Genomic DNA, 24,927 nt, shown 5'->3' on the forward strand with positions numbered 1-24,927 from the left:
CCCCCAAAATTCCCCCAAAACCCCCAAATTTCCCCCCAAACTCCCCAAATTTCCCCCAAACCCTCAAATTTCCCCCAAATTTCCCCCCCAAACCCCTCCTGAACCCCCAATTGTCCCCAAAATTCCCCCAAATTTCCCCCTCAAACTCCCCAAATTTCCCCCCCAAACCCCCAAAATCCCCCCAACCCTTCCTAAGTCCCCCAAATTTCCCCCTCAAACTCCCCAAACCCCACCTGAACCCCCCAATTTCCCCCAAAACCCCCAAATTTCCCCCCCAAAATCTCCCAAAACCCCCAAATTTCCCACCAAAACCCCCAAATTTCCCCCCCAAACCCCCCAAAATTTCCCCCAATTTTTCCCCCAAACCCCCAAAATTTCCCCAAAACCCCCAAATTTCCCCAAGTTTTCCCAATTTCCCCCCAATTTCCCCCCCAAACTCCCCAAATTTCCCCCCAAACCCCCAAATTTCCCCCCCAATTTTTCCCCCAAACCCCCAAATTTCCTCCCAAAATCCCCCCAAATTTTCCCCAAAACCCCCAAAATTCCCTCAAATTCCCCCCCAAACCCCCCCCTGAACCCCAAATTTTCCCCCCAAAACCCCCAAATTACCCCAAATTTTCCCCCCAAACCCCCAAATTTCCCCAAATTTTCCCAATTTCCCCCCAAATTTTCCCCCAAACCCCCAAATTTCCCCCCCAAATTTTCCCCCAAACTCCCCAAATTTCCCCCCAAAACCCCCAAAATCTCCCCAAAACCCCCAAATTTCCCCAAATTTCCCCAAATTTTCCCAAATTTTCCCAATTTCCCCCCAAATCCCCCCAATTTTTCCCCCCCCAGGTTCATGGCCGACTCGGGCCTGGTCGGCTGCTGCTGGGTGGAGCTGCCCCAGGGGGGCTTCAAATGGAGGGGGGATCCCCAAAATCCTCAGGATCCACCCCAAAATCCTCAGGATCCACCCCAAAATCCTCGAGATCCACCCCAAAATCCTCAGGATCCACCCCCAAAATCCTCGGGAATTCACCCCAAAACCCCCCCGGGGACCCCCCCAAGGCCACCCTGTGCCAGCTGGAGGCCGACGCCGAATGGGGGAGGATCCGGGGACACCCCCCCGAGGGGGCCTGGCTGGGGCTGCCCCCCCTGAGGGTGCTGAGCCTGGACATCGAGTGTGCCGGCAGGAAAGGTACTGGGAGGGACTGGGATGTACTGGGATATACTGGGATACACTGGGATATACTGGGATGGGGCTGGGATACACTGGGATACACTGGGATCAAACTGGGATGGACTGGGATGGGGCTGGGGCTGCCCCCCCTGAGGGTGCTGAGCCTGGACATCGAGTGTGCCGGCAGGAAAGGTACTGGGATGGACTGGGATATACTGGGAGGGACTGGGATGGGACTGGGATACACTGGGATACACTGGGATTAAACTGGGAGGGACTGGGATCAAACTGGGATGGGGCTGGGGGCTGCCCCCCCTGAGGGTGCTGAGCCTGGACATCGAGTGTGCCGGCAGGAAAGGTACTGGGATGGACTGGGATATACTGGGATATACTGGGATATACTGGGAGGGACTGGGAGGGAGTGGGATGGGACTGGGATATACTGGGATCAAACTGGGAGGGACTGGGATCAAACTGGGATGGACTGGGACGGGTTAAAGGGAGACTGGGATAAACTAGGATGGGTCTGGGATGGGGCTGGGGCTGCCCCCCCCTGAGGGTGCTGAGCCTGGACATCGAGTGTGCCGGCAGGAAAGGTACTGGGATGGACTGGGATATACTGGGAGGGACTGGGAGGGGTTAAACAGGGACTGGGATAGACTGGGAGGGACTGGGAGGGGTTAAACTGGGACTGGGATGGGGCTGGGGCTGCCCCCCCCTGAGGGTGCTGAGCCTGGACATCGAGTGTGCCGGCAGGAAAGGTACTGGGATGGACTGGGATATACTGGGAGGGGTTAAACAGGGACTGGGATCAAACTGGGATGGACTGGGATGGACTGGGATGGGTTAAACGGGGACTGGGATGGGGCTGGGGCTGCCCCCCCTGAGGGTGCTGAGCCTGGACATCGAGTGTGCCGGCAGGAAAGGTACTGGGATGGACTGGGATATACTGGGAGGGGACTGGGATACACTGGGATACACTGGGATACACTGGGATTAAACTGGGAGGGACTGGGATCAAACTGGGATGGGGCTGGGGCTGCCCCCCCTGAGGGTGCTGAGCCTGGACATCGAGTGTGCTGGCAGGAAAGGTACTGGGATGGACTGGGATATACTGGGAGGGACTGGGAGAGAGTGGGATGGGGCTGGGAGGGACTGGGAGGGGTTAAACAGGGACTGGGATGGACTGGGATATACTGGGAGGGACTGGGAGGGGTTAAAAAGGGACTGGGAGGGACTGGGATATACTGGGATATACTGGGATACACTGGGATGGGGCTGGGATACACTGGGATTAAACTGGGATGGACTGGGATGGACTGGGATGGGTTAAACTGGGACTGGGATGGGGCTGGGGCTGCCCCCCCTGAGGGTGCTGAGCCTGGACATCGAGTGTGCCGGCAGGAAAGGTACTGGGATATACTGGGATATACTGGGAGGGACTGGGAGGGAGTGGGATCAAACTGGGATGGACTGGGAGGGACTGGGATGGGTTAAACGGGGACTGGGATGGGGCTGGGGCCGCCCCCCCTGAGGGTGCTGAGCCTGGACATCGAGTGTGCCGGCAGGAAAGGTACTGGGATGGACTGGGATATACTGGGAGGGACTGGGATATACTGGGATCAAACTGGGATCAAACTGGGAGGGACTGGGATCAAACTGGGATGGACTGGGACTCAGTTTTGGGGTTTTTTAGCCCAATTTTGGGCAAGTTCAGCTCAATTTTAGCTCCTCTCTTTTGAGCTGCAGTTCCCCTCTTTGGCCACCAGGCGTCGCTGTAGCGCGGCCCGTCCGTCGATTTTGGGGCGGATTTTGGGGTTTTCGGGGCGGTTTTGGGGGTTTTCGGGGCGGTTTTTTGGGGTTTTTGGGGGTGCTGGATCCGATTTTGGGGTGAATTTGGGTGTTTTTGGGGTCGCAGGGGTGTTCCCGGAGCCGCAGCAGGACCCTGTGATCGCCATCGCGGCCGTGGCGCTGCGGCAGGGGCTGCTGCAGGGAGCCGATTTCAGCGGGCTTGGGGCATTTTGGGAGTTTTTTGGGGTCGTTTTTGGGGTTACAGATCGGAATTTTGGGGTCCCGGACTCAGTTTTGGGGTTCTGGACTCAGTTTTGGGGTCCCGGACTCAGTTTTGGGGTTTTTTAGCCCAATTTTGGGCAAGTTCAGCTCAATTCTGGCTCCTCTCTTTTGAGCTGCAGTTCCACTCTTTGGCCACCAGGCGTCGCTGTAGCGCGGCCCTTTCGTCGATTTTGGGGCGGATTTTGGGGTTTTCGGGTCGGGTTTTTGGGGTTTTTGGGGGTGCCGGATCCGATTTTGGGGTGAATTCGGGTGTTTTTGGGGTCGCAGGGGTGTTCCCGGAGCCGCAGCAGGACCCGGTGATCGCCATCGCGGCCGTGGCGCTGCGGCAGGGGGCGCGCGAGCCCTTCCTGAGGGTGGTGTTCACCCTGCTCAGCTGCGCCCCCCTGCGGGGAGCCACCGTCAGGAGCTTCGACAGCGAGAGGGACCTGCTGCAGGTGTGGGGATTTTGGGGTGAAAAACGGGGATTTTGGGGCTTTTGGGAATTTGGGGAGTTCTAGGAAGGCTTTGACTAAAATTTGGGGGGTTTTGAGGGGATTTAGGGGGGTTTTAGGGGGGGATTTGAAGCCACCGTCAGGAGCTTCGACAGCGAGAGGGACCTGCTGCAGGTGGGGGGATTTTGGGGTGAAAAACGGGGATTTTGGGGCTTTTGGGAATTTGGAGGGTCTGGGGAGGGGTCCCAGGTGGGTTTTGGGTGGATTTTGGGGGGATTTGGGGTGGTTTTGGGGGGATTTGGAAGGGTTTTGGGGGGTATTTGGAGGCACCGTCAGGAGCTTCGACTGCGAGAGGGACCTGCTGCAGGTGTGGGGATTTTGGGGTGAAAAATGGGGATTTTGGGATGAAAAATGGGGATTTTGGGATTAAAAATGGGGATTTTGGGGTGGAAAACCCCGATTTTGGGGGGAAAAACTTTGATATTGGGGTGAAAAATGGGGATTTGGGTGTGATAAATGGGAATTTTGGGATGAAAAATGGGGATTTTGGGGTGCAAAATGGGGATTTGGGGTGCAAAATGGGGATTTTGGGGTGAAAAATGGGAATTTCGGAGTGAAAAACTCCGATATTGGGGTGAAAAATGGAGATTTTGGGGTGAAAAATGGGGATTTGGGGTTGAAAAATGGGGATTTTGGGGTGAAAAATGGGGATTTGGGGTTGAAAAATGGGGATTTTGGGGTGAAAAATGGGGATTTTGGGGTGAAAAATGGGGATTTGGGTGTGATAAATGAAGATTTTGGGGAGAAAAATGGGGATTTTGGGGGTCAAAACGGGGATTTTGGGGTGCAAACCTCCGATATTGGGGTGAAAAATGGAGATTTTGGGATGAAAAATGGGGATTTTGGGGTGCAAAACAGGGATTTTGGGGAGAAAAACGGGGATTTTGGAGTGAAAAACGGGAATTTTGGAGTGAAAAACTCCAATTTTGGGGTTCAAAATGGGGATTTTGGGGTTCAAAACGGGGATTTTGGGTTAAAAAACTCCGATTTTTGGATTTTTGGGAATTTGAGGGGTCTGGGGCGGGGTCCCAGGTGATTGTGGCCCCTCCCCCCCCCAGTCGTGGGCGGAGTTTGTTCGAATCGTGGACCCCGACATCGTCACCGGCTACAACATCCACAACTTCGACCTACCCTACCTGATCCAGAGGGCTCAGGTGCTGCAGGTGAGGCTCACCTGGCTCACCTGGGCTCACCTGGGCTCACCTGGCTCACCTGGGCACACCTGGGCACACCTGGGTCACCTGGGCTCACCTGGCTCACCTGGGCTCACCTGGGCTCACCTGGGCACACCTGGGCTCACCTGGGCTCACCTGGGCTCACCTGAGCTCACCTGGCTCACCTGGGCTCACCTGGGTCACCTGGGCACACCTGGGCTCACCTGGGCACACCTGGGCTCACCTGCCTCACCTGGGCTCACCTGGGCTCACCTGGGCTCACCTGAGCACCCCCAGATCCCAGGGATCCCCCCCAAACCCCCCCCCCAACATCCACAACTTCGACCTGCCCTACCTGATCCAGAGGGCTCAGGTGCTGCAGGTGAGGCTCACCTGAGTCACCTGGCTCACCTGAGCTCACCTGGGCTCACCTGGGCTCACCTGGGCACACCTGGGCTCACCTGGGCACCCCCAGATCCCAGGGATCCCCCCCAACTCCCCCCAACATCCACAACTTCGACCTGCCCTACCTGATCCAGAGGGCCCAGGTGCTGCAGGTGAGGCTCACCTGGGCACACCTGGGCTCACCTGGGCTCACCTGGCTCACCTGGGCTCACCTGGGCACACCTGGGCTCACCTGGCTCACCTGGGCTCACCTGGGTCACCTGGGCACACCTGGGCTCACCTGGGCTCACCTGGGTCACCTGGCTCACCTGGCTCACCTGGGCTCACCTGGGTCACCTGGGTCACCTGGGCACACCTGGGCTCACCTGGGCACACCTGGGCTCACCTGGGCTCACCTGGGCTCACCTGGGCTCACCTGGCTCACCTGGGCTCACCTGGACACACCTGGGCTCACCTGGGCTCACCTGGGCACACCTGGGCTCACCTGGGCTCACCTGGGCACACCTGGGCTCACCTGGGCTCACCTGGGCACACCTGGGCTCACCTGGCTCACCTGGGCTCACCTGGCTCACCTGGGCTCACCTGGGTCACCTGGGCACACCTGGGCTCACCTGGGCACACCTGGGCACACCTGGGCTCACCTGGGCTCACCTGGGCTCACCTGGGCACCCCCAGATCCCAGGGACCCCCCCCAAACCCCCACCCTGCACCTGCCCTACCTGATCCAGAGGGCTCAGGTGCTGCAGGTGAGGCTCACCTGGGCTCACCTGGGCTCACCTGGGCTCACCTGGGTCACCTGGGCACACCTGGGCTCACCTGGGCACACCTGGGCACACCTGGGCTCACCTGGGCTCACCTGGGCTCACCTGGGCACCCCCAGATCCCAGGGACCCCCCCCAAACCCCCACCCTGCACCTGCCCTACCTGATCCAGAGGGCTCAGGTGCTGCAGGTGAGGCTCACCTGGGCTCACCTGGGCTCACCTGGGCTCACCTGGGTCACCTGGGCACACCTGGGCTCACCTGGGCACACCTGGGCTCACCTGGCTCACCTGGGCTCACCTGGGCTCACCTGAGCACCCCCAGATCCCAGGGATCCCCCCCAACCCCCCCCCAACATCCACAACTTCGACCTGCCCTACCTGATCCAGAGGGCTCAGGTGCTGCAGGTGAGGCTCACCTGGGCTCACCTGGGCACACCTGGGCACACCTGGGCTCACCTGGGCACACCTGGGCTCACCTGGGCTCACCTGGCTCACCTGGGCTCACCTGGGCACACCTGAGCTCACCTGGGCTCACCTGGGCTCACCTGGCTCACCTGGGCTCACCTGGGCTCACCTGGGCACACCTGGGCTCACCTGGCTCACCTGGGTCACCTGGGCTCACCTGGACTCACCTGAGACTCACCTGGGCTCACGTGGCTCACCTGAGCTCACCTGGGCTCACCTGGGCACACCTGGGCACACCTGAGCTCACCTGAGCTCACCTGGGCTCACCTGGGCTCACCTGAGCACCCCCAGATCCCAGGGATCCCCCCCAACCCCCCCCAACATCCACAACTTCGACCTGCCCTACCTGATCCAGAGGGCTCAGGTGCTGCAGGTGAGGCTCACCTGGGCACACCTGAGCTCACCTGGGCTCACCTGGGCTCACCTGAGCTCCCCCAGATCCCAGGGATCCCCCCCAAACCCCCCCCCAACATCCACAACTTCGACCTGCCCTACCTGATCCAGAGGGCTCAGGTGCTGCAGGTGAGGCTCACCTGGGTCACCTTGGCACACCTGGCTCACCTGGGCACACCTGGCTCACCTGGCTCACCTGAGCTCACCTGGGAACCCCCAGATCCCAGGGATCCCCCCCAACCCCCCCAACATCCACAACTTCGACCTGCCCTACCTGATCCAGAGGGCTCAGGTGCTGCAGGTGAGGCTCACCTGGCTCACCTGGGCTCACCTGGGCTCACCTGAGCTCACCTGAGCTCACCTGGGAACCCCCAGATCCCAGGGATCCCCCCAAACCCCCCCCCCAACCCCCCCCAACATCCACAACTTCGACCTGCCCTACCTGATCCAGAGGGCTCAGGTGCTGCAGGTGAGGCTCACCTGGGCACACCTGGGCTCACCTGGGCTCACCTGGGCACACCTGGGCTCACCTGGCTCACCTGGGCTCACCTGGGCACACCTGGGCTCACCTGGCTCACCTGGGCTCACCTGGCTCACCTGGGCTCACCTGGGCTCACCTGGGCACACCTGGGCTCACCTGCCTCACCTGGGCTCACCTGGGCTCACCTGGGCTCACCTGGCTCACCTGGGCTCACCTGGGCTCACCTGGGCTCACCTGAGCACCCCCAGATCCCAGGGATCCCCCCCAAACCCCCCCCCAACATCCACAACTTCGACCTGCCCTACCTGATCCAGAGGGCTCAGGTGCTGCAGGTGAGGCTCACCTGGGCACACCTGGCTCACCTGGGCTCACCTGAGCACACCTGGGCACACCTGAGCTCACCTGGGCTCACCTGGGCTCACCTGGGCGCCCCCAGATCCCAGGGATCCCCCCCAACCCCCCCCAGCATCCACAACTTCAACCTGCCCTACCTGATCCAGAGGGCACAGGTGCTGCAGGTGAGGCTCACCTGGCTCACCTGGGCTCACCTGGGCTCACCTGGCTCACCTGGGCACACCTGGGCTCACCTGGGCTCACCTGGGCACACCTGGGCTCACCTGGGCTCACCTGGCTCACCTGGGCTCACCTGGGCTCACCTGGGCACCCCCAACCCCCCCCCCCAACATCCACAACTTTGACCTGCCCTACCTGATCCAGAGGGCTCAGGTGCTGCAGGTGAGGCTCACCTGGCTCACCTGGGCTCACCTGGGCTCACCTGAGTTCACCTGAGCTCACCTGAGCACCCCCAGATCCCAGGGATCCCCCCCAACCCCCCCCAACATCCACAACTTCGACCTGCCCTACCTGATCCAGAGGGCTCAGGTGCTGCAGGTGAGGCTCACCTGGCTCACCTGGGCACACCTGGGCTCACCTGGGCACACCTGGGCTCACCTGGGCACACCTGGGCTCACCTGGCTCACCTGGGCTCACCTGGGCTCACCTGGGCTCATCTGAGCTCACCTGGGATCCCCAGGTGTCCCCACACTCCTCCCAGGTGTCCCCACACCCCTCACCTGTCCCTAACCTGTGCCTCAGGTGTCCCCAGGTGTTCCCAAACCCCTCCCAGGTGTCCCTAAACCCCTCCCCTGTCTCACCTGTCCCTCACCTGTGCCCCAGGTGTCCCCAAGTCCCTCCCAGGTGTCCCCAAACCCCTCACCTGTCCCTCACCTGTGCCAGGTGTCCTCGTTCCCGTACCTGGGCCCCGTCAGGGGGGTCCCCAGGTGTCCCCAGGTGTCCCCCAAACCCCTCCCCTGTCTCACCTGTCTCACCTGTGCGTCACCTGTCCCTCCCCTGTCTCACCTGTCCCAGGTGTTGTCGTTCCCGTACCTGGGCCGGGTCAGGGGGGTCCCCAGGTGTCCCCAGGTGTCCCCCAGCCCCTCACCTGTCCCTCACCTGTGCCAGGTGTCCTCGTTCCCGTACCTGGGCCGGGTCAAGGGGGTCCCCAAACCCCTCACCTGTGCCTCACCTGTGCCAGGTGTCCTCGTTCTCGTACCTGGGCCGCGTCAGGGGGGTCCCCAAGTGTCCCCAAACCCCTCCCAGGTGTCCCCCAGCCCCTCCCCCATCTCACCTGTCCCTCCCCCGTCCCTCACCTGTGCTCCCAGGTGTCGTTGTTCCCGTACCTGGGCTGCGTCGGGGGGGTCCCCAAACCTCTCACCTGTCTCACCTGTGCCAGGTGTCCTCGTTCCCGTACCTGGGCCGCGTCAGAGAGGGTCCCCAGGTGTCCCCAAACCCCTCCCAGGTGTCCCTCAGCCCCTCACCTGTCCCTCACCTGTGCTGCCAGGTGTCGTCGTTCCCGTACCTGGGCCGGGTCAGGGAGGGTCCCCAGGTGTCCCCAGGTGTCCCCAAACCCCTCCCAGGTGTCCCCAAACCCCTCCCCTGTCTCACCTGTCCCTCACCTGTCCAGGTGTCGTCGTTCCCGTACCTGGGCCGCGTCAGGGGGGTCCCGTCGCAGGTGAAGGACGCGGCGTTCCAGTCCCGCCAGCTCGGCCGCAGGGAGGGCAAGGTGGTGAACACACCTGGGAGGGTCACCCTGGACATGCTGCAGGTGAGGGACACACCTGGGCACACCTGGGACACACCTGGGGACACCTGGGACAGGGCAAGGTGGTGAACACACCTGGGAGGGTCACCCTGGACATGCTGCAGGTGAGGGACACACCTGGGGACACCTGGGGACACACCTGGGCACACCTGGGACAGGGCAAGGTGGTGAACACACCTGGGAGGGTCACCCTGGACATGCTGCAGGTGAGACACACCTGGGCACACCTGGGGACACACCTGGGCACACCTGGGACAGGGCAAGGTGGTGAACACACCTGGGAGGGTGACCCTGGACATGCTGCAGGTGAGGGGCACACCTGGACACACCTGGGGGAGGGCAAGGTGGTGAACACACCTGGGAGGGTGACCCTGGACATGCTGCAGGTGAGGCACACCTGGGACACACCTGGGACACACCTGGGACACACCTGGGACACACCTGGGACAGGGCAAGGTGGTGAACACACCTGGGAGGGTCACCCTGGACATGCTGCAGGTGAGGGACACACCTGGGGACACCTGGGAGGGTCACCCTGGACATGCTGCAGGTGAGGGACACACCTGGGGACACACCTGGGTACACCTGGGGACACACCTGGGACAGGGCAAGGTGGTGAACACACCTGGGAGGGTGACCCTGGACATGCTGCAGGTGAGGGACACACCTGGGGACACACCTGGGTACACCTGGGGACACACCTGGGACAGGGCAAGGTGGTGAACACACCTGGGAGGGTGACCCTGGACATGCTGCAGGTGAGGGACACACCTGGGGACACCTGGGAGGGTCACCCTGGACATGCTGCAGGTGAGGGACACACCTGGGGACACACCTGGGCACACCTGGGACAGGGCAAAGTGGTGAACACACCTGGGAGGGTCACCCTGGACATGCTGCAGGTGAGGGACACACCTGGGCACACACCTGGGACACACCTGGGAGGGTCACCCTGGACATGCTGCAGGTGAGGGACACCTGGGGACACCTGGGGACACACCTGGGCACACCTGGGAGGGTCACCCTGGACATGCTGCAGGTGAGGGACACACCTGGGCACAGCTGGGGACACACCTGGGACAGGGCAAGGTGGTGAACACACCTGGGAGGGTCACCCTGGACATGCTGCAGGTGAGGGACACACCTGGGCACACCTGGGACACACCTGGGGACACACCTGGGACAGGGCAAGGTGGTGAACACACCTGGGAGGGTCACCCTGGACATGCTGCAGGTGAGGGACACACCTGGGGACACACCTGGGAGGGTCACCCTGGACATGCTGCAGGTGAGGGGCACACCTGGGACACACCTGGGGACACACCTGGGACACACACCTGGGACACACACCTGGGAGGGTGACCCTGGACATGCTGCAGGTGAGGGACACCTGGGGACACACCTGGGGACACACCTGGGCACAGCTGGGAGGGTGACCCTGGACATGCTGCAGGTGAGGGACACACCTGGGCACAGCTGGGACACACCTGGGCACACACCCGGGCAGGTGACCCTGGACATGCTGCAGGTGAGGGACACACCTGGGACACACCTGGGAGGGTCACCCTGGACATGCTGCAGGTGAGGGACACACCTGGGACACACCTGGGGACACACCTGGGAGGGTCACCCTGGACATGCTGCAGGTGAGGGACACACCTGGGACACACCTGGGCACACCTGGGAGGGTCACCCTGGACATGCTGCAGGTGAGGGACACACCTGGGGACACCTGGGAGGGTCACCCTGGACATGCTGCAGGTGAGGGACACCTGGGCACACACCTGGGCACACACCTGAGGGGGCTTTGGGGACACCTGGGACACATGGGACACGGCAAGGTGGTGAACACACCTGGGAGGGTCACCCTGGACATGCTGCAGGTGAGGGACACACCTGGGACACACCTGGGGACACACCTGGGACACACACCTGGGAGGGTCACCCTGGACATGCTGCAGGTGAGGGACACACCTGGGAGGGTCACCCTGGACATGCTGCAGGTGAGGGACACACCTGGGACACACCTGGGGACACACCTGGGACACACACCTGGGAGGGTCACCCTGGACATGCTGCAGGTGAGGGACACACCTGGGAGGGTCACCCTGGACATGCTGCAGGTGAGGGACACACCTGGGACACACCTGGGGACACACCTGGGACACACACCTGGGAGGGTCACCCTGGACATGCTGCAGGTGAGGGACACACCTGGGAGGGTCACCCTGGACATGCTACAGGTGAGGGACACACCTGGGCGCACACCTGGGACACACCTGGGACACACCTGGGACAGGGCAAGGTGGTGAACACACCTGGGAGGGTCACCCTGGACATGCTACAGGTGAGGGACACACCTGGGCGCACACCTGGGACACACCTGGGACACACCTGGGACAGGGCAAGGTGGTGAACACACCTGGGAGGGTCACCCTGGACATGCTGCAGGTGAGGGACACACCTGGGCACACACCTGGGTACAGCTGGGACACACCTGGGACACACCTGGGCGGGTGACCCTGGACATGCTGCAGGTGAGGGACACCTGGGGCACACATCTGGAACACACATCTGGGGCACACCTGGACACAACTGGGACACATCTGGGGGCCACATCTGGACGCACATCTGGAAAAACCCATCTGGGGGCCACATCTGGATGCACATCTGGGGAAACATGGGGCCACATCTGGATGCACATCTGGGGAACACCTGGGCCACATCTTGGGGCACATCTGGACGCACATCTGGGGAACACCTGGGCACATCTGGACAAACATCTGGGGCCAACATCTGGATGCACATCTGGGGAACACCTGGGCACATCTGGGGGCAACATCTGGGGGCCAACATCTGGGGGCCAACATCTGGGGGGCACATCTGGACGCACATCTGGGGAAACATCTGGATGCACATCTGGACAAACATCTGGGGGCCACATCTGGGGGCAACATCTGGATGCACATCGGGGGCCACATCTGGGGCAACATCTGGATGCACATCTGGGGGCAGGTCTGGACGAACATCTGGGGCACAGCTGGGACATACCTGGGTTCCCCAGGTGAGTTTTGGGGTGTTTTGGGGTCCCCCAGGTGAGTTCTGGGGTTCCCCAGGTGAGTTCTGGGGTGTTTTGGGGTTCCCCAGGTGAAGTTCTGGGGTGTTTTGGGGTTCCCCAGGTGAGTTTGGGGCTCCCAAGGTGAGTTTTGGGGGTTTTGGGGTTCCCCAGGTGGATTTTGGGGTCCCCCGGGTGGATTTTGGGGTGTTTTGGAGTCCCCCAGGTGAATTTGGGGTTCCCCAGGTGAGTTTTGGGGTGTTGTGGGGCTCCCCGGGTGAGTTGTGGGGTTCCCCAGGTGAGTTTCAGAGTGTTTTGGGGTTCCCCAGGTGAGTTTTGGGTGTTTTGGGGCTCCCCCAGGTGGATTTTGGGGCTCCCCCAGGTGGATTTTGGGGCTCCCCCAGGTGATTTTGGGGTGTCTTGTCTCCCCCAGGTGCTGCTGAGGGAGCACAAGCTGCGCTCGTACTCCCTGAACGCCGTCAGCGCGCACTTCCTGCACGAGCAGAAGGAGGACGTGCCCCACGGCATCATCACCGAGCTGCAGGTGCGTCCCCAAATGTCACCTGGGTCACCTGGGCCACCTGGGGGGCACCTGGAGTTACAGGTGTGCCACCAAACGACCCAAAATGGCAGCAAACGGTCCCAAAATGGCCTCAAACAACCCCAAAATGGCAGCAAATGGCCTCAAAATGGCCTCAAACTAACCCAAAATGGCCACAAACGGCCCCAAAATGGCCACAAACAGCCCCAAAATGTCACCTGGGCCACCTGGGGGTCACCTGGGTCACCTGGAGTTACAGGTGTGCCACCAAACAACCCCAAAATGGCCCCAAACGGCCCCAAAATGTCACCTGGACCACCTGGGGGGCACCTGGAGTTACAGATGTGCCACCAAACGACCCCAAAATGGTAGAAAATGACCCCAAAATGGCCACAAACGACCCCAAAATGGCCCCAAAATGGCCTCAAACAAACCCAAAATGGCCACAAAGGGTCCACATGTCCCCAGTGGTGTCTCTAAGGCTGTCCCCATGTCCCCATGGTGTCCCCATGTCCCCGAGGCTGTCCCCATGTCCCCATGGTGTCCCCATGTCCCTATGGCTGTCCCCATGTCCCCAGTGGTGTCCCCAAGGCTGTCCCCATGTCCCCAGTGGTGTCCCCATGTCCCTAAGGCTGTCCCTAAGGCTGTCCCCATGTCCCAATGCTGTCCCCATGTCCCCAATGGTGTCCCCATGGCTGTCCCCATGTCCCCATGGCTGTCCCCATGTCCCCATGGTGTCCCCCCTCACCTCGCTCCCCTCAGAACGGTGACGCGCAGACACGGCGCCGCCTGGCGCTGTACTGCCTGAAGGACGCCGTGCTGCCATTGCGGCTGCGTGAGGGCCCCACGGCCTAACGGTGTCCCCGAGGCTGTCCCCATGTCCCCATGGCTGTCCCCATGTCCCCATGGCTGTCCCCATGGTGTCCCCTCTCACCTCGGTCCCCTCAGAACGGCGACGCGCAGACGCGGCGCCGCCTGGCGCTGTACTGCCTGAAGGACGCCATGCTGCCGCTGCGGCTGCGTGAGGGCCCCACGGCCTAACGGTGTCCCCAAGGCTGTCCCCATGTCCCCAAGGCTGTCCCTAAGGCTGTCCCCATGTCCCCATGGCTGTCCCCATGTCTCTAAGGCTGTCCCTATGTCCCAATGGTGTCCCCATGTCCCCATGGTGTCCCCAAGGGTGTCCCCTCTCACCTCGGTCCCCTCAGAACGGTGACGCGCAGACGCGGCGCCGCCTGGCGCTGTACTGCCTGAAGGACGCCATGCTGCCGCTGTGGCTGCTCGAGGGCCCCACGGCCTAACGGTGTCCCTGATGGTGTCCCCATGTCCCCAAGGCTGTGCCCATGTCCCCATGGCTGTCCCCATGTCCCCAATGTTGTCCCCTCTCACCTCTGTCCCCTCAGAACGGTGACGCGCAGACGCGGCGCCGCCTGGCGCTGTACTGCCTGAAGGACGCCATGCTGGCGCTGCGGCTGCGTGAGGGCCCCACGGCCTAACGGTGTCCCCAAGGCTGTCCCCATGTCCCCAAGGCTGTCCCCATGTCCCCAAAGTGTCCCTAATGGTGTCCCCATGTCCCCATGGCTGTCCCCATGGTGTCCCCTCTCACCTCGCTCCCCTCAGAACGGTGACGCGCAGACGCGGCGCCGCCTGGCGCTGTACTGCCTGAAGGACGCTGTGCTGCCATTGCGGCTGCTGGAGCGGCTGATGACGCTGGTGACGCTGGTGGAGATGGCGCGGGTGACGGCCGTGCCGCTCAGCTACCTGCTGACCCGCGGGCAGCAGGTCAAGGTGGTGGCGCAGCTGCTGCGGCAGGTGAGCGTGGGGATGGGGTGGGGAAGGTGAGGGGGAAAAGGTGGGAGAGGTGAGGGGAAAATGGTGGGAAATGTGAAGGGGAGAGGGTGGGAGAGGTGAGGGGGAAATGGAGGGAAATGTGAGGGGAAAAGGGTGGGAGAGGTGAGGGGAAAATGGCGGCGAACGTGAGGGGGAAATGGAGGGAAATGTGAGGGGAAAAGGGTGGAAAAGGTGAGGGAAAATGGTGGGAAAGGTGAGGGGAAAATGGCCACGAACATGAGGGGGAAATGGAGGGAAAGATGAGGGGAAAAGGGTGTAAAATGTGAGGGGGAAATGGAGGAAACGGTGACGGGAAAAGGGTGGAAAATGTGAGGGGGTAAGGGTGGGAAACGTGGGGGAAAGGGTGGGAAAAGTGAGGGGAAAATGGCGGCGAACGTGAGGGGAAAATGGAGGGAAAGGTGAGGGGGAAAAAGTGTGGGAAATGTGAGGGGGAAAAAGGTGGGAAAAGTGAGTGGGAAAGGGTGGAAAATGTGAGGGGAAGAGAGAGGAATGTGAGGGGGAAAGGGTAGAAAATGTGAGGGGAAAAGGGTGGGAAAGGTGAGGGGAAAAGGGTGGAAAATGTGAGGGGAAGAGAGAGAGGAATGTGAGGGGGAAAGGGTAGAAAATGTGAGGGGGAAAGGGTGGGACAGGTGAGGGGGAAATGGAGAAAAATGTGAGGGGGAAATGGCGGCGACCGTGAGGGGAAAATGGAGGGAAAGGTGAGGGGAAAAGGGTGGGAAATGTGAAGGGGAAAGGGTGGAAAATGTGAGGGGAAAAGGGTGAAAAATGTGAGGGGAAGAGAGAGAGGAATGTGAGGGGGAAAGGGTGGGAAAGGTGAGGGGGAAAGAGCGGGAAAGGTCAGGGGAAAAGGATGGGAAACGTGGGGGAAAATGGTGGGAAAGGTGAGGGGAAAATGGTGGCGAACGTGAGGGGAAAATGGAGGGAAAGGTGAGGGGGAAATGGAGGGAAAGGTGAGGGGGAAATGGCGGCAAACGTGAGGGGGAAAAGGGTGGAAAATGTGAGGGGAAGAGAGAGGAATGTGAGGGGGAAGGCGTAGAAAATGTGAGGGGGAAAGGTGAGGGGAAAATAGAGAGAAAGGTGAAGGGGAAAGTGTGGGAAAGGTAAGGGGGAAAGGGTGGAAAATGTGAGGGGGAAATGGCAGTGAACGTGAGGGGAAATGGAGGGAAAGGTGACGGGGAAGTGGAGGGAAAGGTGAGGGGAAAAGGGTGGGAAATGTGAAGGGGAAAGGGTGGAAAATGTGAGAGGAAGAGAGAGAGGAATGTGAGGGGGAAAGGGTAGAAAATGTGAGGGGGAAAGGGTGGGAAAGGTGAGGGGAAAAGGGTGGAAAATGTGAGGGGAAGAGAGAGAGGAATGTGAGGGGGAAAGGGTGGGACGGGTGAGGGGGAAATGGAGAAAAATGTGAGGGGGAAATGGCGGCGACCGTGAGGGGAAAATGGAGGGAAAGGTGAGGGGAAAAGGGTGGGAAATGTGAAGGGGAAAGGGTGGAAAATGTGAGGGGAAAAGGGTGAAAAATGTGAGGGGAAGAGAGAGAGGAATGTGAGGGGGAAAGGGTGGGAAAGTTGAGGGGGAAAGAGCGGGAAAGGTCAGGGGAAAAGGATGGGAAACGTGGGGGAAAATGGTGGGAAAGGTGAGGGGAAAATGGCGGCGAACGTGAGGGGAAAATGGAGGGAAAGGTGAGGGGGAAATGGAGGGAAAGGTGAGGGGGAAATGGCGGCAAACGTGAGGGGGAAAAGGGTGGAAAATGTGAGGGGAAGAGAGAGGAATGTGAGGGGGAAGGCGTAGAAAATGTGAGGGGGAAGGCGTAGAAAATGTGAGGGGGAAAGGTGAGGGGAAAATAGAGAGAAAGGTGAAGGGGAAAGTGTGGGAAAGGTAAGGGGGAAAGGGTGGAAAATGTGAGGGGGAAATGGCAGTGAACGTGAGGGGAAATGGAGGGAAAGGTGACGGGGAAGTGGAGGGAAAGGTGAGGGGAAAAGGGTGGGAAATGTGAAGGGGAAAGGGTGGAAAATGTGAGAGGAAGAGAGAGAGGAATGTGAGGGGGAAAGGGTAGAAAATGTGAGGGGGAAAGGGTGGAAAATGTGAGGGGAAAATGGCGGCGAATGTGAGGGGAAAATGGAGGGAAAGGTGACGGGGAAATGGAGGGAAAGGTGAGGGGAAAATGGTGGTGAATGTGAGTGGGAAATGGAGGAAACGGTGACGGGAAAAGGGTGGAAAATGTGAGGGGGAAAGGGTGGGAAATGTGAGGGGAAAGGGTGGAAATGAGAGGAGAAAATGAAAGGAAACGTGAGGGGGAAAAGATGGAAAATGTGAGGGGAAGAGGGAGAGAAATGTGAGGGGAAAATAACGGGAAACGTGAGGGGAAAATGGGGGAAATGTGAGGGGGGAAAAGTGGGAAATATGAGGGGGAAAGGGAGGGAAATGTGAGGGGAAAAGGGTGAAAAATGTGAGGGGGAAATTGAGGGAAATGTGAGGGGGAAAGAGCAGGAGATAGGAGGGGAAAATGATGTGAAATGTGAGGGGAAAATGGAGGAAAACGTGAGGGGGAAAGGGTGGAAAATGTGAGGGAGAAATGGAGAGAAATCTGAGGAGAAAATAACGGGAAACTTGAGGGGGTAAAATGGTAGGAAATGTGAGGGGAAAATGGGGGAAATGTGAGGGGAAAAGGGAGGGGAAAATGGAGGGAAATGTGAGAAGGAAAGGGAGGGAAAGGTGAGGGGAAAAAAGAGTGGGAAATGTGAGGGGAAGATGGAGGGAAATATGAGGGGGAAATGGAGGGAAATGTGAGGGGGAAAGGGTGGAAAATGTGAGGGGAAGAGAGAGAGGAATGTGAGAGAAATGTGAGGAGAAAAGGGTGGAAAATGTGAAGGGAAAAGGGGGTGAAATGTGAGGGGAAAGGGTGGAAATGTGAGGAGAAAATGAAAGGAAACGTGAGGGGAAAAGAATGGAAAATGTATGGGGAAGAGGGAGAGAAATGTGAGGGGAAAATAACGGGAAACGTGAGGGGGAAAGGGTGGAAAATGTGAGGTGAAAATGAAAGGAAATGTGAGGGGAAAATGGAGGGAAAGGTGAGGAGAAAAGGGTGGAAAATGTGAGGGGAAAATGAAAGGAAATGTGAGGGGGAAAGAGCAGGAAATGTGATGGAAAAATGGAGGGAAACGTGAGGGGGAAAGGGTGGAAAATGTGAGGGGAAGAGGGAGAGAAACGTGAGGGGAAAATGGAGGGAAATGTGAGGGGAAAAGGGTGGATAATATGAAGGGAGAAAAGGGTGAAAAATGTGAAGGGAAGAGAGAGAGGAATGTGAGGAGAAAAGGGTGGAAAATCTGAATGGAAAAGGGGGTGAAATGTGAGGGGAGGAAAAGAATGAAAAATGTGAGGGGGAGAGAAATGTGAGGGGGAAATAGCGGGAAAATGAGGAGAAAAGGGTGGAAAATGTGAGGGGAAGAGGGAGAGAAACGGGAGTGGAAAATGGAGGGAAGTGTGAGGGGGAAAAAGAGCGGGAAAACGTGAGGGGGAAAAAGAGTGGGAAATGTGAGGGGGGAAAGGGAGAAAAATGTGAGGGGAAAAGGGTGAAAAATGTGAGCGGGAAATTGAGGGAAACGTGAGGGGGAAAGGGTGGAAAATGTGAGGGGAAAAGAGTGGAAAGTGTGAGAGGAAGAGGGAGAGAAACGTGAGGGGAAAATGGAGGGAAGCGTGAGGGGGGAAAAAGGGCGGGAAAACGTGAGGGGGAAAAAGAGTGGGAAATGTGAGGGGGAAAAGGGAGAAAAATGTGAGGGGAAAAGGGTGAAAAATGTGAGGGGAAAAGAGTGGAAAGTGTGAGAGGAAGAGGGAGAGAAACGTGAGGGGAAAATGGAGGGAAACGTGAGGGGGAAAAAGAGCGGGAAAACGTGAGGGGGGAAAAAGGCGGGAAAACGTGAGGGGGGAAAAAGGGCGGGAAAACGTGAGGGGACAAAATGGCCGACGGTGACAGAGCTGCAGGTGAGAGGATTTGGGGACATTTGGGGACACCGAGGGGACTTGGGAACGTTGGGATCACCCAGGGCTGTTTTGGGGTGAATTTTGTGAAGGGATTTTGGGGGAATTTTTGGGGATTTGGGTGGTTTTTACATAGGATTTTTGGGGGGGTTTTGGGAGGGGTTTTTAGGGATTTTTGGGGGATTTTTAAGGGTTTTTTTTGGAATTTATGTATTTTTCAAATTGTATTTTTATGGGTGTGCATTCTGGGATGGTTTTTGGGGTGAATTTGAGACATTTTGGTGGTTTTTTTGCCCCTCCCAGGCCATGCAGGAGGATTTGCTGCTGCCAGTGGTGAAGTCGGAGGGGGGAGAGGATTTCGAGGGGGCCACGGTGATTGAGCCCCTCAAAGGGTGAGTGGGGGGCACAAAAAAACCCAAAAATTCCCCAAATCTCACTCAAAAATAACCCCAAAAATTCCTCAAATCTCCCTCAAAAAAACCCCAAAAATTCCCCAAAGCTACCTTAAAAAAAACTCCAAAATTACCCCGAATCCCCCTCAAAAAAACCCCAAAAATTCCCCAAAGCTACCTTAAAAAAAACTCCAAAATTACCCCGAATCCCCCTCAAAAAAACCCCAAAAATTCCCCAAATCCCCCCCCAAAAAACTCCAAAATTCCCCAAATCTCCCTCAAAATAACCCCAAAAATTCCCCAAATCCCCCTCAAAAAAACTCCCAAAAATTCCCCAAATCTCCCTCATAAAAGCCCCAAAAATTCCCCAAATCCCCCTCAAAAAAACCACCAAAAATTCCCCAAATTCCCCTCAAAAAAAACCCCTGAAAATTCCCCAAATTCCCCTCAAAAAAAACCCCAAAAATTCCCCAAATCCCCCCCCAAAAAACCCCAAAATTCCCCAAATCTCCCTCAAAAAAACCCCAAATTTCCCCAAATCTCCCTTAAAAAAACCCCAAAAATTCCCCAAATCCCCGTCAAAAAAACCTCCAAAAATTCCCCAAATCCCCCTCAAAAAAACCCCAAAAATTCCCCAAATCCCCCTCAAAAAAACCCCAAAAATTCCCCAAATCTCCCTCAAAAAAAACCCAAACCAAATTCCCCAAATCCCCCTCAAAAAAAACTCCAAAATTTCCCCAAATCTCCCTCAAAAAAACCCCAAAAATTCTCCAAATTCTTCTTAAAAAATCCTTCAAAATCACTGAAAAAACCCAAAAAACCTTGAAAAAAACCTCAAATAATCCTGAAAAAATCTCGAAAAAACACCTGAAACCCCTCTAATAAACATGAAAACCTCTAAAAAATGTTGAGAAAAACCCCTCAAAAAATCTTAAAAAAACCGTCCAAAAAATTCCCAAAAATTCTGAAAAGAATCTGAAAAAATTCGGAAAAAAATCGGAAAAAATTATGAAAAAAATCTGAAAAAATCCTGAAAAAATTATGAAAAATTCCTGAAAAAATTATGAAAAATTATGAAAAAAATCCTGAAAAAATTGGGGAAAAAACCTGAAAAAAAATCTGGAAAAAATCTGAAAAAATGATGAAAAAATGATGAAAAAAGTCTGAAAAACATCGGAAAAAATTCGGAAAAATTGTGAAAAAATTCCTTAAAATTCTGAAAAAATTCAGAAAAAAATCTGAAAAAATATGGAAAAATTGTGAAAAAGATCTGAAAAATATCTGAAAAAATCCTGAAAAAATTCTGAAAAAAATATTAAAAAATTATTTAAAAATCCTTCAAAAAATCTGGAAAAATTCAGGAAAGTCCTGAAAAAAAAATCTGATAAAATTCGGAAAAATGGTGAAAAAATTCTGAAAAAAATCCTGAAAAAAATCTGAAAAAAATAGGAAAAAATCCTAAAAAAATCCTAAAAAAATTATGAAAAAAATTACGAAAAAACCCCCAAAATCCCCAAAATTCTCAATTTTTTGCGCAGGTACTACGACGTGCCCATCGCCACCCTGGACTTCTCCTCTCTGTACCCGTCCATCATGATCGCCCACAACCTCTGCTACACCACCCTGCTGCCCCCTGGCGGCGCCCAGAAACACGGGTGCGTACTGGTTTATACTGGTTTGGACTGGTTTGGACTGGTTTGGGACTGGTTTGGACTGGTTTGGACTGGTTTGTACTGGGAGCTCTCCTCTCTGTACCCGTCCATCATGATCGCCCACAACCTCTGCTACACCACCCTGCTGCCCCCTGGGGGCGCCCAGAAACACGGGTTCGTACTGGTTTGTACTGGTTTATACTGGTTATACTGGTTTGGACTGGTTTATACTGGTTTGGACTGGTTTGGACTGGTTTGGACTGGGAGCTCTCCTCTCTGTACCCGTCCATCATGATCGCCCACAACCTCTGCTACACCACCCTGCTGCCCCCTGGCGGCGCCCAGAAACACGGGTTTGTACTGGTTTATACTGGTTTATACTGGTTTGGACTGGTTATACTGGTTTGGGACTGGTTTGGACTGGTTTGGACTGGTTTGTACTGGGAGCTCTCCTCTCTGTACCAGTCCATCATGATCGCCCACAACCTCTGCTACACCACCCTGCTGCCCCCTGGGGGCGCCCAGAAACACGGGTTCGTACTGGTTTATACTGGTTTATACTGGTTTGGACTGGTTTGGACTGGTTTGGGACTGGTTTGGACTGGTTTGGACTGGTTTGTACTGGGAGCTCTCCTCTCTGTACCTGTGCTACACCACCCTGCTGCCCCCTGGGGGCGCCCAGAAACACGGGTTCGTACTGGTTTGGACTGGTTTATACTGGTTTGGACTGGTTTATACTGGTTTGGACTGGTTTATACTGGTTTGGACTGGTTTATACTGGTTTGGACTGGTTTGTACTGGGAGCTCTCCTCTCTGTACCCGTCCATCATGATCGCCCACAACCTCTGCTACACCACCCTGCTGCCCCCTGGGGGCGCCCAGAAACACGGGTGCGTACTGGTTTATACTGGTTTATACTGGTTTGGACTGGTTTATACTGGTTTGGGACTGGTTTGGGACTGGTTTGGGACTGGTTTGTACTGGGAGCTCTCCTCTCTGTACCCGTCCATCATGATCGCCCACAACCTCTGCTACACCACCCTGCTGCCCCCTGGGGGCGCTCAGAAACACGGGTTCGTACTGGTTTGGACTGGTTTATACTGGTTTGTACTGGTTTATACTGGTTTGGACTGGTTTGTACTGGTTTGGACTGGTTTATACTGGTTTGGGACTGGTTTGGGACTGGTTTGTACTGGGAGCTCTCCTCTCTGTACCTGTGCTACACCACCCTGCTGTCCCCTGGGGGCGCCCAGAAACACGGGTTCGTACTGGTTTGTACTGGTTTATACTGGTTTGGGACCGGTTTGGACTGGTTTGGGACTGGTTTGGGACTGGTTTGGGACTGGTTTGGACTGGGAGCTCTCCTCTCTGTACCTGTGCTACACCACCCTGCTGCCCCCTGGGGGCGCCCAGAAACACGGGTTTGTACTGGTTTATACTGGTTTATACTGGTTTATACTGGTTTATACTGGTTTATACTGGTTTGTACTGGTTTGGGACTGGTTTGGGACTGGTTTGGACTGGTTTGTACTGGGAGCTCTCCTCTCTGTACCTCTGCTACACCACCCTGCTGCCCCCTGGGGGCGCCCAGAAACACGGGTTCGTACTGGTTTATACTGGTTTATACTGGTTTGGACTGGTTTGGACTGGTTTGGACTGGTTTATACTGGTTTGGGACTGGTTTGGGACTGGTTTGGGACTGGTTTGTACTGGGAGCTCTCCTCTCTGTACCTGTGCTACACCACCCTGCTGCCCCCTGGGGGCACCCAGAAACACGGGTTCGTACTGGTTTATACTGGTTTATACTGGTTTGGACTGGTTTGGGACTGGTTTATACTGGTTTGGGACTGGTTTATACTGGTTTGGACTGGGAGCTCTCCTCTCTGTACCTGTGCTACACCACCCTGCTGCCCCCTGGGGGGGCGCAGAAACACGGGTTCGTACTGGTTTATACTGGTTTATACTGGTTTGGACTGGTTTATACTGGTTTGTACTGCTTTATACTGGTTTGGACTGGTTTGGACTGGTTTGGGACTGGTTTTGGACTGGTTTGTACTGGGAGCTCTCCTCTCTGTACCTGTGCTACACCACCCTGCTGCCCCCTGGGGGCGCCCAGAAACACGGGTTTGTACTGGTTTATACTGGTTTGTACTGGTTTGGACTGGTTTATACTGGTTTGGACTGGTTTGGGACTGGTTTGGGACTGGTTTGGACTGGTTTGTACTGGGAGCTCTCCTCTCTGTACCCGTCCATCATGATCGCCCACAACCTCTGCTACACCACCCTGCTGCCCCCTGGCGGCGCCCAGAAACACGGGTTCGTACTGGTTTATACTGGTTTATACTGGTTTGTACTGGTTTGGACTGGTTTGGACTGGTTTGGACTGGTTATACTGGTTTGGGACTGGTTTGTACTGGTTTGGACTGGTTTGGACTGGTTTGGGACTGGTTTGGACTGGTTTGGACTGGGAGCTCTCCTCTCTGTACCTCTGCTACACCACCCTGCTGCCCCCTGGCGGCGCCCAGAAACACGGGGGCGTACTGGTTTGTACTGGTTTATACTGGTTTGGACTGGTTTGGACTGGTTTATACTGGTTTGGACTGGTTTATACTGGTTTGGGACTGGTTTGTACTGGGAGCTCTCCTCTCTGTACCTGTGCTACACCACCCTGCTGCCCCCTGGCGGCGCCCAGAAACACGGGTTCGTACTGGTTTATACTGGTTTATACTGGTTTGGACTGGTTTGAGTGGTTTGGGACTGGTTTGTACTGGTTTGGACTGGTTTATACTGGTTTGGACTGGTTTGGGACTGGTTTGGGACTGGTTTTGGACTGGTTTGGACTGGGAGCTCTCCTCTCTGTACCTCTGCTTCACCACCCTGCTGCCCCCTGGGGGCGCCCAGAAACACGGGTTCGTACTGGTTTGTACTGGTTTATACTGGTCTGTACTGGTTATACTGGTTTATACTGGTTTGGACTGGTTTGGGACTGGTTTGGAACTGGTTTGGGACTGGTTTGGACTGGGAGCTCTCCTCTCTGTACCTGTGCTACACCACCCTGCTGCCCCCTGAGGGGCCCAGAAACACGGGTTCGTACTGGTTTATACTGGTTTATACTGGTTTATACTGGTTTGGACTGGTTTGTACTGGTTTGGGACTGGTTTGGACTGGTTTATACTGGTTTATACTGGTTTGGACTGGTTTGGACTGGGAGCTCTCCTCTCTGTACCTGTGCTACACCACCCTGCTGCCCCCTGGGGGCGCCCAGAAACACGGGTTCGTACTGGTTTGGACTGGTTTATACTGGTTTGGACTGGGAGGGTATCTGGGGGCACTGGTTTTGGACTGGTTTTATACTGGTTTTATACTGGTTTATACTGGTTTATACTGGTCTCCCTGCAGGCTGGGCCCCGAGGATTTCATCCGGACCCCCACGGGGCAGCTGGGCCCATACTGGTCCATACTGGTTTATACTGGTTTATAGTGATTTATACTGGTTTATAGTGATTTATACTGGTCCATACTGGTCCATACTGGTTTATACTGGTCTCCCTGCAGTCTGGGCCCTGAGGATTTCATCCGGACCCCCACGGGGCAGCTGGGGCCATACTGGTCCATACTGGTTTATAGGGATTTATACTGGTCCGTACTGGTTTATACTGGTCCATACCGGTTTGTACTGGTCCATACTGGTCCATACTGGTTTATACTGGTCTCCCTGCAGGCTGGGCCCCGAGGATTTCATCCAGACCCCCACGGGGCAGCTGGGGCCATACTGGTCCATGCTGGTCCATACTGGTTTATAGTGATTTATACTGGTCTGTACTGGTCCATACTGGTCCATACCGGTCCGTACTGGTCCATACTGGTTCATACTGGTTTCCCTGCAGGCTGGGCCCCGAGGATTTCATCCGGACCCCCATGGGGCAGCTGGGCCCATACTGGTTTATACTGGTCCATACTGGTTTATAGTGATTTATACTGGT

The 24,927-nt window shown here is 56.7% G+C and overlaps 1 protein-coding gene across 1 annotated transcript in view; it reads left to right on the plus strand.

Moving 5' to 3' along the window:
* Positions 1 to 837: 837 nt before the first annotated feature.
* Positions 838 to 24,927, plus strand: part of POLD1 (DNA polymerase delta 1, catalytic subunit) — a gene marked incomplete at both ends in the record, with an annotated part of 50,800 nt that continues 26,710 nt past the window's right edge. Inside the window, 12 exons of the mRNA XM_084224310.1 lie at positions 838 to 1,180; positions 3,081 to 3,178; positions 3,349 to 3,382; positions 3,503 to 3,669; positions 4,785 to 4,889; positions 9,350 to 9,490; positions 12,976 to 13,086; positions 14,701 to 14,892; positions 19,204 to 19,292; positions 20,831 to 20,872; positions 23,186 to 23,264; positions 23,583 to 23,644. Coding sequence (XP_084080436.1) covers positions 838 to 1,180; positions 3,081 to 3,178; positions 3,349 to 3,382; positions 3,503 to 3,669; positions 4,785 to 4,889; positions 9,350 to 9,490; positions 12,976 to 13,086; positions 14,701 to 14,892; positions 19,204 to 19,292; positions 20,831 to 20,872; positions 23,186 to 23,264; positions 23,583 to 23,644 — 1,463 coding nt within the window. The remainder of the gene's footprint in view (positions 1,181 to 3,080; positions 3,179 to 3,348; positions 3,383 to 3,502; positions 3,670 to 4,784; positions 4,890 to 9,349; positions 9,491 to 12,975; positions 13,087 to 14,700; positions 14,893 to 19,203; positions 19,293 to 20,830; positions 20,873 to 23,185; positions 23,265 to 23,582; positions 23,645 to 24,927) is intronic.

This window comes from Fringilla coelebs (genome assembly GCF_963513975.1).
Source record: "Fringilla coelebs genome assembly, chromosome: 36".
Classification (NCBI taxonomy): domain Eukaryota; kingdom Metazoa; phylum Chordata; class Aves; order Passeriformes; family Fringillidae; genus Fringilla; species Fringilla coelebs.